General features: G+C 39.3%; 1 protein-coding gene across 1 annotated transcript; it reads right to left on the reverse strand.

Moving 5' to 3' along the window:
• Positions 1–5,202: 5,202 nt before the first annotated feature.
• LOC124288500 (2-aminomuconic semialdehyde dehydrogenase-like) lies at positions 5,203–17,538 on the reverse strand. The gene is made up of 10 exons (XM_046725021.1): positions 17,318–17,538; positions 14,711–14,911; positions 13,914–14,125; positions 13,396–13,562; positions 11,067–11,137; positions 10,357–10,461; positions 8,534–8,705; positions 7,347–7,460; positions 6,999–7,094; positions 5,203–6,442 (listed from the first exon to the last, which is right to left on the reverse strand). Exons 1-10 carry the CDS (start codon positions 17,482–17,484, stop codon positions 6,296–6,298), a joined length of 1,452 nt encoding a protein of 483 aa, XP_046580977.1. The 5' UTR covers positions 17,485–17,538; the 3' UTR covers positions 5,203–6,295.
• Positions 17,539–19,997: the final 2,459 nt, after the last annotated feature.

Raw genomic sequence — 19,997 nt, forward strand, 5'->3', positions numbered from 1 at the left:
TTGTGAATTACACACTTGAATGAGTGCTACTTGTGTGAATGACACCCTTGAATGAGTGCTACTTGTGTGAATGACACCTTTGAATGATTGTTACTTTTGTGAATTACACACTTGAATTAGTGCTACTTGTGTGAATGACACCTTTGAATGATTGTTACTTTTGTGAATTACACACTTGAATTAGTGCTACTTGTGTGAATGACACCTTTGAATGATTGTTACTTTTGTAATAATGCCTAAATTGTTTGTTACTTTTGTGAGTGACGCCCTTGAATGATTGCTACTTTTTGTGAATGAAATCACTGAATGGTTTATTAATTTTGTGAATAAGACCCTTCGAAGTTCAGTTACTTTTGTGAAAGAAATCCTTTTATGGCTTTCATTTTGGTGAATAATACAAATGATTTGCTACTTCACATTGATGACAGTAAAAATCATTCTATTGACACAGGTGGTATCATTTTGACGAAGCCCCGAGATCGAGCGTGATGTAAACCATCCAATGATTGTAATTCGTATAAGGATTGTGACAATCACTACTTTATCCTTATCTAAGAGGGGCGGTGGGGTAGCCTAGTGGCAAACGCGTTCGCTCGTCACGCCGAAGACCCGGGTTCGATTCACAACATGGGTACAATGTGTGAAGCCCATTTCTGGTGTCCCCCGCCGTGGTATTGCTGGAATGTTGCTAAAAGCGGTGTAAAACCAAACTCACTCACTCACCCTTATCTAAGAACGCAACACTGCATAGGAAATTGCAACATCTTCAGTCACTGAATGAACGGCAAGCTGCATTATCTTCTTCAACTGAACGTCTTCTACAACTGAACGTCTTCTACCACTGAACATCTTCCACAGCTGAACATTTTCTACAACTGTGTGTGAGAGAATCTAAGCGAGACCAAGTAATTCTATTTAATATATGACTGACTGTTGGCTGTTTACCATATTCTTGCATTTAACACGTCCATCGCAATTTGTCAGCAATCGTGTCACTTTGGCATCAGGGATGATGAACGAGTTTGATTCTGAAACTGACGCATGCATAAGAAGCTCCAGTCAGCATATTTATTTAGCATATATGCATAAATCCAGACAGAAGACAATGGAACCAGTGTGTGTTGACAGGTTACACGTGTCAACGACGTACCCAATAGTGTTGCGATTATACAAGATTTGTATCAACAGTACAGCGTAGGCCTATTTCAGTAACCCTGTCAAAGGGTTGTATGACAGGATAATTCACACTAAACACTATATTATGTTTGAAGACTCTCTGTCTCTGTTTAATGGAGAGGTATCTGTAAGTGGTGACTGGTAACTGTTCTCATCGGTCAAGCGTGCTGACCGCAGACCGGGATTGACAAATTGCTGTCGGTGTTACAACCTGTGTCATCTGTCTGAAAGAAAGAGGCTGTAGTAATGTGTCCCCTGGGTGGGCCGGGAGACTCGAGTGTTGGTCAACACAGCACGGGCTGGGAGACCTGTGAACGCATGTACACGGAGAGCATTGTGTGAACCTTTAGCGATTTGGTTATGGAGCTCACTGGATTTCTTTAAGCAGGATATGCTTACCCCTAACATCTGGTGTCATCACCAGTGATACATTCATGTAACTTTTCACAGCTTTTCCCCTTTTCACGGCATTTGTTTCCGAGGATAGTGAAGACTGGGTATTCTTTTGCACTGACGTTCTACATTAATCATTTGTGAAAATATGTTATTTTCAACCATTAGGTTCTGGAGCTCAATTGAGACAGCTTATCCAACAATGTCCCTCGTGACCATTCATAGGGTGAGTGAGTGAGTGAGTGAGTTTAGTTTTACGCCACTTTTAGCAATATTCCAACAATATCACGGCAGGGTACACCAGAAATGGGCTTCACACATAGTACCCATGTTGGGAATCGAACCCGGGTCTTCGGCGTGACGAGCGAACGCTTTAACCACTATGCTAACACCCATCCCCCTCCCTCCCCTTTCTCAACACACACACACACACACACACACACACACAAATTCGTAGGTGTGTGGGTTTGTGGGCACTCAGCCATATTCCAGCTATATGGTGGCGGTCTGTAAATACTCGAGTCTGGACCAGACAATCCAGTGATGAACATCATGAACATCGAGAAGAACGTTTAGGTAAACTCATCGCGTAGTCCATAGTAGCTTTAATGAAAAACATGAACTCTGTACACACTCCAGATCTGATTCAGTTCTTAACACTGTGCCGGGGACAGGATCCTTTCTCCAAATTTAAATTTCAGGTTAAATTTATCCCTGTGTCAAGAACTAAGGGTATATTTCTTGTTTGGGTTTGTTTTTGTGTCGTTGTTATTATGTTGTTGTTAGAGGTTTTTGTTGTATTTATTTATTACATATTTATTTATTTATTTATAATGTTTTACAGATTAAAGATAGTATGCAGCAGAGAGGGTTCGGGTGATCCTGGCACAGTCAGGCTGGTAAGGCTCATCATCAGCTCAGGGCCCTTGCCCCGTCTACACGCAGCCCAGACAGCGAATGGGACTTCTCCCAGGAAACGCTGCCTAGTCGAACCCACCAATAACTTTCCGGAGAATATGAAGGCTCCCCAACACTGCAGCCTTCTGCATTACCCAGAGTGTCAGAAGGGCTGTGCTCCCGGTGGAGAACCCGGACATTCTCCTAATCTGCGCCAAGAGATCAGGAGGTACCAAACCTAGGGCACCGAGAACAATGGGGAGCCTGACGACAGTGTACTTGGGATGCAAGCAAGACATTTCAAAGGCGAGGTCCGCATACTTAGTATGCTTTTCCTGAATCTTGCCAGTCACATTGGTGTCAAAAGGGACAGAAAATTCAATGATATATATAAATTCATTGGCTGTATCAAAAAGGACAAGATCAGGTTTATTGGCTGGAATTCTCCTCAGGCTGTATATGGGCCTATTCCAGAGAAGTTCGAAAGCATCATTTTATTTATTTATTTATTTATTTATTTATTTATTTATTTATTTATTTATTTATTTATTTATTTATTTATTTACTTATTTTATTTATTTATTTATTTATTTTATTTTTATTTTATTTTTTATTTATTTTATTGGGGGGGGGGCATTTTGGCTTGCTTAGGTTTGGTTTTTGTTGAGTTTTGAGTTTTTTGGGGAGAGTGCGGATATAGAACTTCGCAGTTTGTGTTTCTGTCCCTTGGTGTTGTTTTTTGGACATAATCTGTCGCACTTCTGAGTATGACCTGAAGTGAATACATGCCACTAACGACAACAACAATGATGATAATTGTTTGTTGTTTTGGGTTCCACTTTGCAGAACGTTCGGGTAAACATATGAGCCAGAGAGGCCAAAACGAGCACTGAACTACCGCTGTGTATGTCATTCATTTCCTACCACTGTACCCAGGGCAGGATTCCATTCTTGGGGTATGAACAAAAAGGGGTTTCGTCGGTTATTTGTGCTTTTTTGTTTGCTTTTTTATTTTGTTTTTATTTTTGTTTTTTTTAAATAAAATTCAACTAATAACGCGAGCTGTGCTGAAGCATACAGTACTGCCGTGGCCTCTGATCTTCCTGTAACTCGAGGCTTTTATTACATAATATTCATCTCTACAACTCAAATGGAGCTCAAATAGGACCTGCTTCGATATTCAGAATTCCACTGCTGACTGCAAAACATAACTATTACTCTTGCATTAATAACTATTTCCAAGGGTGGGGATCATTAATTATGTCATATAACGTAGTTAATGTATGATTGTATTACAGAATTATACAGTACTTGGAACATAATTACCATCCAGCTCGAGCTCTAGCATCATGCCCTTGGAATATATTGGGTTATAATATTGTAAAATCCCATGTGTGCAACCATATACAGAAGCCATAGCTATGGTTTAATATCTTTCGAAAAGGGCATCATGTATTCCATTGGTCTAAGAGTGCATATGATATAATGGTCTTGTGGTGCATATGATATAATGGTCTTGTGGTGCATATGATATAATGGTCTTGTGGTGCATATGATATAATGGTCTTGTGGTGCATATGATACAATGGTTTTGGGGTGCATATGATATAATGGTCTTGGAGTGCATATGATACAATGGTCTTGTGGTGCATATGATATAATGGTCTTGGAGTGCATATGATATAATGGTCTTGTGGTGCATATGATATAATGGTCTTGGAGTGCATATGATATAATGGTCTTGGAGTGCATATGATATAATGGTCTTGAGGTGCATATGATATAATGGTCTTGGGGTGCATATGATATAATGGTCTTGGAGTGCATATGATATAATGGTCTTGGAGTGCATATGATATAATGGTCTTGGAGTGCATATGATATAATGGTCTTGGAGTGCATATGATATAATGGTCTTGGGGTGCATATGATATAATGGTCTTGGGGTGCATATGATATAATGGTCTTGGGGTGCATATGATATAATGGTCTTGGAGTGCATATGATATAATGGTCTTGGGGTGCATATGATATAATGGTCTTGGAGTGCATATGATATAATGGTCTTGGAGTGCATATGATATAATGGTCTTGGGGTGCATATGATATAATGGTCTTGGAGTGCATATGATATAATGGTCTTGGAGTGCATATAATGGTCTTGGAGTGCATATGATATAATGGTCTTGGAGTGCATATGATATAATGGTCTTGGAGTGCATATGATATAATGGTCTTGGAGTGCATATGATATAATGGTCTTGGAGTGCATATGATATAATGGTCTTGGGGTGCATATGATATAATGGTCTTGGGTGCATATGCATAATGATATAATGGTCTTGGAGTGCATATGATATAATGGTCTGGTCTTGGAGTGCATATGATATAATGGTCTTGGAGTGCATATGATATAATGGTCTTGGGGTGCATATGATATAATGGTCTTGGAGTGCATATGATATAATGGTCTTGGGGTGCATATGATATAATGGTCTTAGGGTGCATATGATATAATGGTCTTGGAGTGCATATGATAAAATGGTCTTGGAGTGCATATGATATAATGGTCTTAGGGTGCATATGATATAATGGTCTTGGGGTGCATATGATATAAGGACGTGCACTTTTGTGTGTAGCGAAATGTAAGAGTGTGTAAGAAATAAATGACTGATTTTGATGCAATACTTAGACATGAACATCACTACAACACAATAGACAAATATAACACCTAGATAGTGATTCACATTATCTTTAATGGCATCAAATGAAACATAAACTTACATAAACAAAATATCATTTATTTATTATTTTTTTTATTTTAATATTTCACAAAATATAAACTGGCAGCTTGAAATATTTACATCAGTATGCTATGTAGAAAATAATACCGGGATATTACATAATCAAAATGTAGAAAATACAGGATGCATGTACACAATGAATAAAAAGTCAATAAGGTACAAAATATTTATCAAAAACAAAACACGCATGGAGATAATCACTAACTCACTCTCACACATGTGCATACACGCATCCCACACACATACATGCACACACACATGCACGCATGCACACACACAGAAGAAAACAAAACAATCATCCTCCCAAAACCGATACCAAAAATTAATTTCCTTTCACAAGCAAAATTATCACATGCACTCATATGAACTCTCTTGAGTAGCAAGGGACATCACATAGTAAAGCCTGCAACACAGATAGACAAATAGTGTTATAGACAATTCTCAGTATCATGTACACAATGTCAACTACAATGAGCATCAAGAGGTGACTACAGCCTTCAAACCCATGAACAGTGCACTTGGTCAACTGACCAGCCACAGGACAATGTGTGCCCATACTCCTGAGCTGTTTACTGGAATGTGCAGAACGATGTAAGTACCCTGCTAGCCAAAATATAAAACAAACATTAGGCACATCAGTTGTGGTCCCTTTGTCCTCAAGCAGTCATATCTTCCAGGGGTAAAAGAAGGCATTTGGTACCATGGCTGTTTATAGACGTGAACTCATCAAAGGTCTCAAGATGTCGACGTACCACTGTGTCATAAGACACTGTGCATGAACAATAACTAATCTTCATGAATACATGAACGCAGCATTAACAATAAAACAATTACCGTAACAATAAGAACATCCATCTTTCATTACAGTAATGATTTATTAATGATAAAGTAATGATAACTTTGGATATGTATGCCTATCTATTTTCAGGCATGATTTCAAAAACTCATTTCTGTGTGAGCTTCTCTGAAACTTCCATGTTCTTGTCCAGACAACCATTAATCTCTTGTTTTAGTCCCTGTAACATTCACAGCTTGACGCACACTGTCTTCTCCTCTGTGAAGAACTCGAGGGACTCTTTGGCTCCCTCTCGTCCAATGCCGGACTCCTTTGTTCCACCAAAGGGCATGTTAAGATCTCTCACAAGCCAGCAATTGGCCCACACAGTCCCAACCTGAAAGTCACAATACCAGTATAAACCAGTCTGACACTGTATATTGTACAGCACTTGTATGGATGCAGATACAGCTATCTGGAGACATGGGCAGCATAATCTGCTAGGTGAATGCAAATAATTAAGGATAGAAATTGATGATTCGGCATGTTTCTTAAAGATGTGTGCGAGTCTGACGTTGTTGATTGTTGTTTTCTTTGCTTTTGTTAATTTGTTATTGCCAGTCTTGAACTTCTTCATCCAGAAGTTGCAAATCTGATTGAAAACTGTGGAATAATTACTTAAATATCATAAACGACTTCTTCTTTTATCATATTTTACTGAACAGATCATTGTTGGATATCATCTACATATTCTCACATGATTATGGATTTCACGGACACCTAGTAGGAAATATTGATGAAAGCATTCATAAAATCCACCAACTCTATTGGGATGCTGCTGTAGTTGTAAGTTTGGATCTGTGGTACTTACTCCTGTCACACCTGAAGTCAGCCCACAAACTATCCACCAACTTATCCAACAGCTATCCATGGTGGTTTAATGCTGCTCCTACCTGTAACTTCTGAGCTATCCGGTGCATTCGGCTGAGATTTTGGGTCCAGAGAGTTGCACACAGACCATATTTCACACTGTTAGCACGCCGCACAACCTACAGTACAACAGACATGTGACACAGTGGTGCTAACTGTACATTTGGAACACACGTCTTTAAAAAAATATTATATTTTTAAACTGATTTTACTGCATTAAGGTCTAAATAGATCAGAAGATTTTCATTACTATGCAGTAAGATTACAAGTAGATTTATTGAATGAAACTCTGCAAAGTCTCTCTGCTATTCCGATGATGTGAAGAATGGACTATGGAGGTGTCAACACCTGCCCTCATGGAGAAACCTCACCTCTTCTTCCGTCTCGAATGGTACAATGCAGACCACCGGGCCGAAGATTTCTTCTGTCATGAGGCGAGAATCGTCAGTGACGTTTGTGATGACGGTTGGCCTCATGAAGTAGCCCTGGAACATGAGTCAGTGAGTTGATAGCTTTTAGCAATATTCCAGCAATATTGATGGACAAAACCTGGACACATATTGCTTCCACTCAGGAATCAAACTGGGCCCTCAGTATAATAAAAATAATAATAGTAATAGTCTGCTTATATGGGGCTCATATCCAGGCACATTGCCTGCTTACGGCGCTACATACATTACTATCCCCAGTCATTGGACACTATCGTACTTTCCGGTACTCTTTCAACTCTACGGGGAGCATACAGCCATGCTGCCTGATGAACTAAACAGTGCAATGAACTAAACACTCCCATTGCCAGCACATCCTCACGGGTACCCATTTTACAGCTGGGTGAACGGAGTCAATTTGGATCTAAGTATCTTGTCCAAGGATACTACGCAAATGTGCCCACCTCGGGACCAGAACCTAGGTGCCCCCTAGGAGTGTGATGAACTGCAGCTTAAACAACCAAATCACTCACTAGTGCCCCACTTTTGCTATTATATTTAAAAGTGATCAAACCATCAAAAACTAAATCTCATTTGACAACTGCAAAGGAAAGGAAACAGACATATAGAACTTATTCCACAATGTTAACTCAGTGTTCCATGAGTGAGGAATACAAATTAAACAGTATAAACTTCCCATCTCAAATAATTTTTCGGTACTTGGATGTTAAGGTGAGGTGAGGTGAAATTGGGTTTAATGTCGTGCTTGAGAATATTTCGCTCATATGACGACGTGCATGCGTGTGTATGTGTATGTGCGGCTGCTTGTACTAGCCAAGACTTAAGCTGGTTTTATAGTGCTAGTCCACTGAGATACCACGCCGCAGTGAAGCATGAATACCCCACTCAGACACATTATAATGACTTCGAGCCGACCAGTCCTTGTTGTATCCATTAATGCCGAACGCCAGGCAGGGACCACTAAGTACCATATTTTAACTTCTTTTGGTATGACGCGGTCGGGGATCGAACCCGCGACCTTCCGCTCTCCGGGCGGGGATGTTAAGTAGGCATGGGTATAGGCAGTTCAGTAACACTCCTTTAGTCATTGTGCCATTGTAACATCTTACATTTCTGCATTTCTCTGGCAGATCCAGTTCCTTCACACCATCCCCACACAGGACTGTGGCTCCATCTGACCTGGCAATCTCCACATACCCCTTGACCTTTGCAAGGTGTTCCTTGCTGATGAGGGCACCGGTGAAAGTGTTGACATCTTTAGGATCTCCAACAACCAGCTCACTGAAATTACATAGTCATGATAGGCACCTTTGGCCTTTGGGATCTTAAACAACCAGCTCACTGAAATTACATAGTTATGATAGGCACCTTTGGCCTTTGGGATCTTAAATAACCAACTCATTGAATTACATAGTTATGATAGGTGCCTTTGGGATCTTAAACAACCAGCTCACTGAATTACATAGTTATGATAGGGGCCTTTGGGATCTTAAACAACCAGCTCATTGAAATTACATAGTCATGATAGGCGCCTTTTGCCTTTGGGATCTTAAACAACCAGCTCACTGAATTACATAGTTATGATGGGTGCCTTTGGGATCTTAAACAACCAGCTCATTGAAATTACATAGTTATGATGGGTGCCTTTGGAATCTTAAACAACCAGTTTATTGGGATTACAAGGTCATGATGGGGGCCCTTTGGGATCTCCAACAACCAGCTCACTGAAATTACATGCTCATCATCAGGAACCTTTAGGGACTACAGGTCATGATCAGGGGCCTAGGGGATCACCAACAACTAGATCACTGAAATTACATGCTCATCCTCAGGAACCTTTAGGGGCTACAGGTCATGATCAGGGCCCTAGGGGATCACCAACAACTAGATCACTGAAATTACATGCTCATCGTTGGGAACTTTTGGGGATCTCCAACTTGGCAAAGCACACCTGTGGTTGATAGAACAGTCTTTGAAGTGGAGTCATAGCTAAGTCATGAAGGCCATTGTTATAACATAACTAAACTATTGGTTATAACACAGCTAAACCAACAGGTCACATGGACAAATCTGTCATTGAAGAACAACTTACCTGGCTGCCTGGACAAATCTGTCCTTGAAGAACAACCTACCTGGTTGCCTGGACAAATCTGTCCTTGAAGAACAACCTACCTGGCTGCCTGGACAAATCACTCCTTGAAGAACAACCTACCTGGCTTCCATGACAAATCTGTCCTTGAAGAGCAACTTACCTGGCTGCCTGGACAAATCTGTCCTTGAAGAGCAACTTACCTGGTTGCCTGGACAAATCTGTCCTTGAAGAACAACCTACCTGGCTGCCTGGACAAATCACTCCTTGAAGAACAACTTACCTGGCTGCCTGGACAAATCTGTCCTTGAAGAACAACCTACCTGGCTGCCTGGACAAATCACTCCTTGAAGAACAACCTACCTGGCTGCCTGGACAAATCTGTCCTCGAAGAGCAACTTACCTGGCTGCCTGGACAAATCTGTCCTTGAAGAACAACCTACCTGGTTGCCTGGACAAATCTGTCCTCGAAGAGCAACTTACCTGGCTGCCTGGACAAATCTGTCCTCGAAGAGCAACTTACCTGGCTGCCTGGACAAATCTGTCCTTGAAGAACAACCTACCTGGCTGCCTGGACAAATCACTCCTTGAAGAACAACCTACCTGGCTGCCTGGACAAATCTGTCCTCGAAGAGCAACTTACCTGGCTGCCTGGACAAATCTGTCCTTGAAGAACAACCTACCTGGTTGCCTGGACAAATCTGTCCTCGAAGAGCAACTTACCTGGCTGCCTGGACAAATCTGTCCTCGAAGAGCAACTTACCTGGCTGCCTGGACAAATCTGTCCTTGAAGAACAACTTACCTGGCTGCCTGGACAAATATGTCCTTGAAGAACAACCTACCTGGCTGCCTGGAAGAATCTTGCTACAAACTCCTGATAGATGTCCTGCTGGACATACAGCCGGCTGGTGCAGAGGCAAATCTCCCCCTGGTTGAGGAAGCTAGACCTGTGATGTTTAAAACACAAGATATAGGCTACATCTTGATACATAGGCTATAAGGCCAGGAGAGTGTCTTTAAAAAGACAAGAATTTTACAATCAAACATTATACCAAACACTGCCACATACTAAGAACTCTGATGACGAAAATGGAGAATCCTCAAATTACCATAATAATTTTACCGCCATGTTGCTTTGATCACTACCCAGAATGCAATAGATGGATATCAATGACCACTATCCTGATTCTCAGGTAAAACAAATAGTCCAAAAGTGACCATTAGGTCTGAAAAAACAACAACCTATTTTACGCATTTATACCATTCTCTGGTATCACAATCACCAATATCTTCTCAGAGCAATCTGGGTATTCATCGAAACATGGAAATAAAAATACCCTGGTAATTCAAGAAAGGGATAAAAGGGTTAACTTACATGGGCTTTTTTTCAAATGAACTTTTGCAACATTGAAATAAACCAACTACTTTAAGGATTTCTTTTTACTTAGCTTTAAGATACAGCTTTGTTACAATACTATATTTTATAGAACGAGGATTGCAAAATGTTCTGGCGACAGTGTTGGCAGTATGTGATCGAGTGCGCTTGCATTACCTGATGGTGGTCAGTATACACTTGTCCAGGTCTGCATCACTGAATATAACAGCTGGGTTTTTGCCTCCAAGCTGACAGTAGAAACCATTGTTTCAAGTTTAGAAGGTTGTTTAAATACATACAGATTGCTCGAGTTGTCACGATTGAACATTCATTTTGCTCTGGACATGTCAGAGTTCAATACAAAATGGCTTCAACACAATGTCAGTTTTGGCAATATAGAAAATAGAAAATTAGTTAGTAAAGTAAGGATTAGTAACACAACAAAACACACCAAAAAACTTGGTTATCAATATTACACTAATAACTTCACTTATCTGATGGAGTAATGTTCATCCATGGGTATTATTTAGGAACTGACTTTCAACTTGTGTAAGCTCATATGGGTCTGAATCTTCATAGCGTGAGGGCATAAACTGTATGAATATTAGATTGTTTGTGCGTTTGTTTGTTGCACTCAACAATTCTCAGCTATATGACGCCAGTCTGTAAATAACCGAAACTGGACCAGCCAATCCAGTGATCAACAGCAGGAGCAAGACATTCATACAATGTTTGGGCCTCACTCTATGAAAGGTTCATAATCTAAGGTAATCACAAGTGAAAGTCATTTCATGTCAATTGTTTTACCAATGTCAGTATTCTATACCTTCAGAATTAATTCATTGCTAATAAGAAGGAGAGGCAACGTGAGCACATTGCTCAAACCTACAGGAATTAATATGCTAGTATTTGTATAGCGCCAATATCCAGCTGGTTTTCCCCTCTATTATTGGATGTCAATCTCAAATCAGCACATCGTCATATCAATCTCAACACCCTGGGGATCATACAACTCTTGCAGCCACTAGGTGCACCGAGTTAATGAGGCTTTCCCATCCTTACGAGGTACCCATTCACAACTGGATGGATTGGGAACATTATAAGTCACAGTACTTTGTCCAAGTTTACTCCACGTTGCTGTACATGCAACTAGGTGTTTGCACGTATTCATGTGGCCATCATCTGGCCATTTACCAACGCATTCGTGGGTTCTTTTAAGTAAACAATGTTGTGTACTCAGTACATGACCTTATTTTTTTATATATATAAGTTCATGTTTTTACCAACAGCCATACAACAACACAGTGTAATTCTGAAATAAAGGAGAATTGATATGGGCACATTGCTCATCTTGCCCTATAGGAAGATACTTGCAGTTTGGACAAAAAAAATAGCTTCACATAATATCATCATTAGATGAAAACGTGTCTTAAGAGCTACCTCAATAAGGAAAGTGGTAGACATGATAAATGTGATGGAAGAAATTTCCAAAGGTGTTCATGAATCCATGACCATGACAAGTGTTAGGAGTCACTGATCAATTGCTGATGATTGACAGGTGATGAAAGAGATGTGTTAGATAGTTTCAAAGGTTACTTTGTAGTTGTCACAGATCAAATATTTCAGTAATCTTGGTAAATGCATTACTAATTACAGAGAAAAAATGCGCTGTTTGCTTCCAAGTCGAGATACAACAACTTCCCTCTTCAAAGATCATACAAAAGGAGGAAGATGTTTTTGATGTTGTTTAGTTTGAGTAGGACGCCAGAAACACATACTGGGAGCAATGGTCTTCCACAGGGATTGCATGTTAACATACCCTAATGTTATGAATGGTATCTCTTTAAAATCATCAGTCCCCACTTTACGAAAAAATATTTCACTCATTTCATTTTGTTTAGTGATATAATAAAAGAAATTGAGCATCTACTATGTTGAAAGCATAATTAGGCTTCTTTTCTGATCACCAACCAAAATGCAGACCCCCATCTGAACCTCACATTTTGCTACCTCAGGTTTAAAACACTCAGTCACTGAAAACAAATATAAATGATACTTGCTAATGTGAACACTTCTGTTACATTTCATAAGCCCAGACCTAGTGGGCTAAACATCCTTGTCATACATCTCCCTTGAAAGGATGGATAAGGTCGTTAACAATATCAGAAACCATATACTAGTATTGGTATATCCAGGTCTCTGACAATACAAACAATAACAAATATCATGTATACAATATATTAGCATACCCACACTATATTCGAGTTATGACTGGGAAATTTAATGAGTAGTTTTCCGTAAATCTTCTTGGAATACTTGGTAATTATGTCATCTCAGCACCTACCAACCAAATGTAAATATGAATTGATCATCAGGTCAAAGGGAGATAATTAGACATGTCTTTGAAATTATCTCCCCTTTGACCATGCAAATGCTTAGCACATTCATTGTATATTAAGGTCTGTCTACGCAGGTAGCACCAGCAACCCAAACCTCAGAATCATACCTCCAGGGACAGTTTTTTGCAGAGTGGTGCTGCAGCCCTACGGAGTCTTTCTGCTGTGACCGTGCCCCCAGTGAATGACACGATGGGGACATCAGGGTGTGTCACAATTGCCTCCCCAGCTTTGGATCCCAAGCCAAACACGAAATTAATAACTCCAGGAGGTAGACCTGAAACACATGTATTTCCAGACTTGTTTGTTCCCTTTTCTCAAACAATATCATGGAAGATCTCATATGGCAAATTGCTCAAAGATGCTCTAAAACCTCTAAGACCAGCATTTTACACCCAAAAGAGTGCATTTGTAAACTGAGTTAGACACAGAGTGAGTGAGTGAGTTGGGTTTTACACTGCTTTTTGCAATATTCCAGCAATATCATGGCAGAGACACCAGAAATGAGCTTCACGCGTTTTATCCACTTACTGAGGGGAATCGAACCTGGGCTTTTGGCGTGACGGGCAAACGCTTTAACCACTAGGCTACCCCACCGCCCCTGTATTTAGATCTAACCCATACTAACCTGCAGCTTTGAAGACTTCACACAGTTTGAACGCAGTCACCGAGGTCATCTCGCTGGGTTTGGCCACTACAGTATTGCCAGTTATGACTGCTGGAGCCAGTTTGAATGTGAGGAGGTACAGAGGCAGGTTCCAGGGGCTGATGAGGCCTGCCACACCCACTGGCTGCTTGATGGTGTAGTTGACAGCATCAGCACTGTCCATTACATTGGATCTGTATGGAGGACCAACAATGTCTTATCGGTTTATGTAACTTGATGTCTTGCTGAAGACGTAAAACTGTCTAATACCGGTCAGATGAGAAAGTGATGTTTCGATATTTTACACTTGAATTTATTAGGTCACAAAAACACTGACACATTTCTGGCATTTAAATTTAAATTAAAACAATCAGAACAAGAACATCTACTCTGTTCTTGAAGAGTACATATTGCACACTATCAGGACATGTCATTCACCTGTTCATATCATAGAGAATACATCATGCAAACAATTGGGCGAAGACATTCACTTATTCACATCACAGAGAATACATCATGCAAACAATTGGGCGAAGACATTCACTTATTCACATCACAGAGAATACATCATGCAAACAATTGGACGAAGACATTCACCTATTCACATCACAGAGAATACATCATGCAAACAATTGGGCGAAGACATTCACCTATTCACATCACAGAAAATACATCATGCAAACATTGGGAGAAGACACTCTATTCACATCACAGAGAGAATACATCATGCAAACAATTGGACGAATACATCATGCAAACAATTGGGAGAAGACATTCACCTATTCAGATCATAGAGAATACATGAAGCAAAGAATCGCAAGTTATGGACAGCTCGAGGGATGTCCATGGCTTTAGCCAACCAGACTGGTTTGCCCTGGTCATGTGACTCTAACTCGGCAAACTCATCAATTCGGGTCTCAAGAATGTCAGCTATCCTGTTCACAATCTTGGAACGTTCCTCTACAGGTGTTTGTGACCAGCTAAAAGACAAAATAAATACAACTAAATGAAATTTGTTTCTGTTTTTACTAAAAACAAAAAGCATGAAATGAATCATGCACTGTTATCAACAAATTGTACTCCTTTAATTTCTGTGGATACTTAGGGTAGTGTGTAGTGCTAGCTAAAGGGTGAGTACATTTAAATCTCAGAATTTTATTCAACTTAGGATAAAAGTTATTTAACAAACGATCATGGTTTCAAACCGCTGATCTGTTACGAGGGAGGAGTGCAGTGAAAGGGACAGCCAGGTGTTCGAGAAGCACGTGCACAAGTGCCCACAAAGTTATTGATTCATTAACCTGTGCTGGGCCGTCTCCATCCTTTCTCGCACACCAGGCTGTCCCTTTCTCTGCACTCCTCCCTCGTAACAAATAGTGAACTGTGTCAAAATTTTAATGATAGTTTGTTAAACAACCTTTTAAATTTTAGGACATAAATTCTGTAAACAAACAATTTTCAAATATAAGAAAGCTGTTGGGTATTAGTAAATGATAAACATGTGTACTATTTATATTTATGTGGCAATTTTGTACAATGATAACATTTGCAATTCATCGGTCCGACTCAAACGGACTGTATATTTGGGTTATAAACTGTGGGGGCAACTGGTTTTGTTTGGTGCAATTTAAAATAAATTCCTTCAAAGCCTGAACAGTTGATGGCACAAATACAGCCAGTGTGAGCAGCCTGTACCAAAATATGATGGCCTACAATTATTATGTGCGTATGGAATTTCTAATCTTCAGATATGATCATATAATTTCCATTTGCCAATACCATAGTTTCCGAAGATATATCTTGAGAATTCCAACAATTCCCTATTTATTTATTTTTAGCTTTAAAGTATGGTAATAATGATGGGTTTACTCCGCTAGAACAAGTGGGTTGTGTAAATACTTTAAGCTAAACAAGTGTCCAATAAGAAAGTGGCATGTTTTACAATTAGTCACGTGATAACCCAGACAGTCATTCTTGTACCCAAAACACAGCGACATACATGGTTCTGTGTTCAGTTTTATCACCGTTTGCTGACCCCACCCTGATATTGCTGCTTCGGGGCGCTAGCTGTGACACGGGGCAGTAAAGTTTAGTTTTCTATCATTTATAACACTATTTCAGTATAATTTACAAAGAAATCGTTCTAAGGTAGAAAGGGTGTCTATCTGTTAGGGCTGCGCAATATAACCGGTTTACCGGTATTTACCGGTTCAGACATGAAAACGATACGTATTGCGATACGCTGATCGAAAACCGGTATTTGACTTGCATTCGGAAAACGTCGTAACACTCGGAAATCTTCGGATATTTCCTTGTTTCATTTGTGCCAAATATTATTCACATTTTTATTTTATCATGATTAAAAGTTGTTCTTAAAGCCTAATCAAAGCATAGTGACTTTGTTGTGTTTTTGCTTTATAAATCAAGCAGTAACTTGATTATAAGTACTTTTTTTGTTTAAAAATACTTCATGCAATATATTGCAATACATATCGCAATATATCGCAATATGAATATTCTCTGCAATACCCACCCCTACTATCTGTTGTATTAGACATTTAAATTATAACACTAAATAAATTTCATCAGTAGCAACAATAAAATACAGACCCGTGCAAAAGGTTTTGGGCACTTGACGTAATTTCCATAGACTTACATGCTATTTCAGTGTAGAATAAATTATTTTTATGAAGTGAGTTTAGGATGGATCATTGTAAAATTTGACAGGCAAATTTGAACTCATCTCTGCTCTGCGCACATAATTTCAGTTCAATTTTCCGACCACTATTTAACTAATGACATCACTTTTATCAACTTACGTATGGTTCCACAAAGCCCAATCCCATAGCCCGCCATGTTAAAGGAGTTCACGGCAATGTACATTTGTTGGTTAAATTGTTGCCATTCGATAAATAAGCAACGGAAAATTAAACAGAAATTATGTGATTGTAGGTAAGATTATTCCTAACAAATGTGCAAGTTTGACTTGGATTTTACGAAAATTAAATTAATGTAAAATTATTTATGCTACATCAAATTAACATGTAAGTCTATGGAAATTACGTCAAGTGCCGAATACTTTTTGCACGCCTCTGTAGTTCTAAGTAAAAAAGGTCGTATTTTCTCTCTTGTATTACGAGTTTTCAATTCAGAAAAATTTCGTTGGATCATAGGTTTTCGGTTGTCAGGTGTAATTTGCGCTTGAAACAAGGCGGGTTGCGTCACAAAGACGTACTGTACAGTACATTGTTATAAAATGGATGATATCTTGTGTTTAGATGAAGTTGTCTATAATAGGTTAGGGACATGTTTTACAATTGTTTATGTGATAATTTAGACAACGACGGGTGTCGAAAACCCAAAACATAAGGATATTGTAAAATTACCCTGTGAATGCTTGCTTAGCTGCCAGGACTGCGGTTCCAACTTCTTCTCTCCCACTGTCTGGGATCTGCGCCCAAACATCGCCTGTCGCCGGATTATAACTGTCAATGTAGTTATCTGTAGACAAAAACTCTCCATTGATGAAGTTTTGGACACATAACATACGCATGATGATCAGAATAGCTTCGTCAGCGACTACACAAAACACTAGCTGTTGCAGAAGATTGTCACGAAGTTTGTTTACGAGACTTTATAACCTTTCAGAGTCCTTGAACCCATGCGGTGCTTGATTTTGATTGGTTCAAAACGAAGGCGGGGCACTCTGGCTTGTGGGGCAAACAGCATTCCCGACATTAAGTCCAGATAAAAAAGAAAGGCTTTGTTTTTCAGCATTGTTATGTATGTACGATCATAAATCTGTTTATGAGTCATAATTATGATATTAGATTAGATTATGTTCCCGTATGAGACAATACTACACGCCAGGGTGATTATCTAACATAGTCGAATGTCCTATGAAAGCGATATACAGGCGATAACACTGACACACATGTCTATAAATAATAGACAACTTTTAATGTACGCAGGTACGCCACAAATGGGATCTATATACCGCGGTCCAAACTGGGATCATGTGTGGTAGGGACTACGTTCGTGACTTGTTATAGAGTCATGTCAGCGAAACCCTAGACTAACGCTTAGCCTCTGAATATATATAATTTGGATAGTAACAAACAAATCCATATAAATTGAAGAGGGGCCCCAGGGAGACCAGAGATTCGGAGATCCTGAACCTGAGGAAATCTAGACTTGCTTTATTTAGGGCTTTAGCACTGCAGAGAGGGCTTGGTAGAAGGGAAAATAATGTGGTTCAGGGACTGTGAGACAGACTAGCGTAACCCCAAAGAGGACATTTATCAACCTTCTAGGACGGAGCTGAGGGAGATATATTTCACCGATTACGGCCTAATCCGTGGAAGAAGGGAAATGAAGGGATGGACTGAGAACGCTTATAGGCCCCCACACGCATAACACCCCACACTCATACCCAACAAAAAGAAAAGGGACGTATTATGACAAGCGTTTACACATCTTCTTAAAATATTACTGAACAACAACAAAAAATGATAAAAGAATGTCTGTTGACATGAAACTTAACAAAGCATACAGGTGGAGCTGTGGAGACAAATGGTGAAGTAACTATAGAATAAAGTGGGTATGAAAATAATAAAGTGAAGTGACAAGTCAGTGAGCAAAATAATGAGACTCACTATTTAGTACTGCATGACAACAATACAAAACCAATATTGAACTTATAGTTCATAAAAGATTAATGGCAATAATGATATAACAAATTAACCAGATGTCAACAGGTATTCAAACAAATTAAGACATCCTGTAGTGGTGACAAGAAGAACTGACAAGTGCTCGTGGAGGAGAAACACTCATAAATTGTGGTTTTGTGAAAAAAAGAAAAACAAGCAAAACAAAAAACAAACAAACAAACAAAAACAACAACAAATAACAACAGTTTACCATGGATTTGGAATGGAAACCATTCATTTTAGAAAATATGAGAGGTAAGCCACTATGTGACAGTGTTTTGTGTATTTTATGATACAATTAACGACAACAAACCAGGAAATACAAGAAACACATACTACATGCTGTCGCACGTGCAGCATGCTTTATAATTTCGAAAATAATAATAGCGTCCACAACCACGGACTTTTACAGAACGAAGTCAAGGTAAATCTTTCGACTGTATATCATATAACATAAAGCATAATATAAAGATCACTTTAATACATATAAATACAATGGATAGTTTAATGTATAATGTGTGTGTAGCAAAATAAAACCATCTGCATATTATGTTATTTTATTTAAAGACAGTCTCTCATAACCCTAAATGGGTGGCTCGTTAATGTATTTTACTGTACTGTATATATGTTCTTATGTACGAGGTGAGACTTTAATAAAATAACTGTCTGTCTGTCTGTCTGTCTGTCTGTCCACACCGACCAGTTTGTTTTTACACCTATCCAATTAAAGGTAGAACTTACGGGACCTAACCAGGTATAGCGCCTTTACCGAAGTAAATTGTCACGTTTTTCATCTAACTTCTCGGCGCAGTTTACCGTATCTAGGCTCTTCGTATGCGCTTTCATTACTCGAGTTTATTTTAAAACTAGGAATATATCTTCACCGTAATTGACGAAATAGATGCGACATACCGTACTAAGAGTTGTCAGGCGCGCATTTCCGTACACGTTATATATACGACATGCTGCCTAAACTTCGTCATAAAATATAGAAATACGATCTTTGTAAAGTTTAAAATTCAAATTCATTTGTAAATACCATTTTCTTATGAAACAAGGAATTGGAAGTTTGTGTAACCATAGTTGTTTGTAGTGACTCTTTTCACTTTCACACGAGAAAATTCGGATCGGCTGAAAAGTATAGGTCATCGTCTGAACAGGTTAATGAGACTCATGTTTCGGCTTGTTTTAAATCTCACATGCGCCTTTGTTTCCATTTTTTTGTCACGTGAAGACAGTGATAACTTTCTTTTGGCCGGTAGTTTAGAAGCGTCGCAGTCACTGGACCGTCGATTCTTACCCGGAGTGAAACCAAGTTAAAAACTCGATCGACCCGGTAACTGCAGAAATTCTGTAA

The sequence above is a fragment of the Haliotis rubra genome, unplaced genomic scaffold (assembly GCF_003918875.1).
Source record: "Haliotis rubra isolate DU_JTF1 unplaced genomic scaffold, ASM391887v1 Scf419, whole genome shotgun sequence".
NCBI classification, from domain to species: domain Eukaryota; kingdom Metazoa; phylum Mollusca; class Gastropoda; order Lepetellida; family Haliotidae; genus Haliotis; species Haliotis rubra.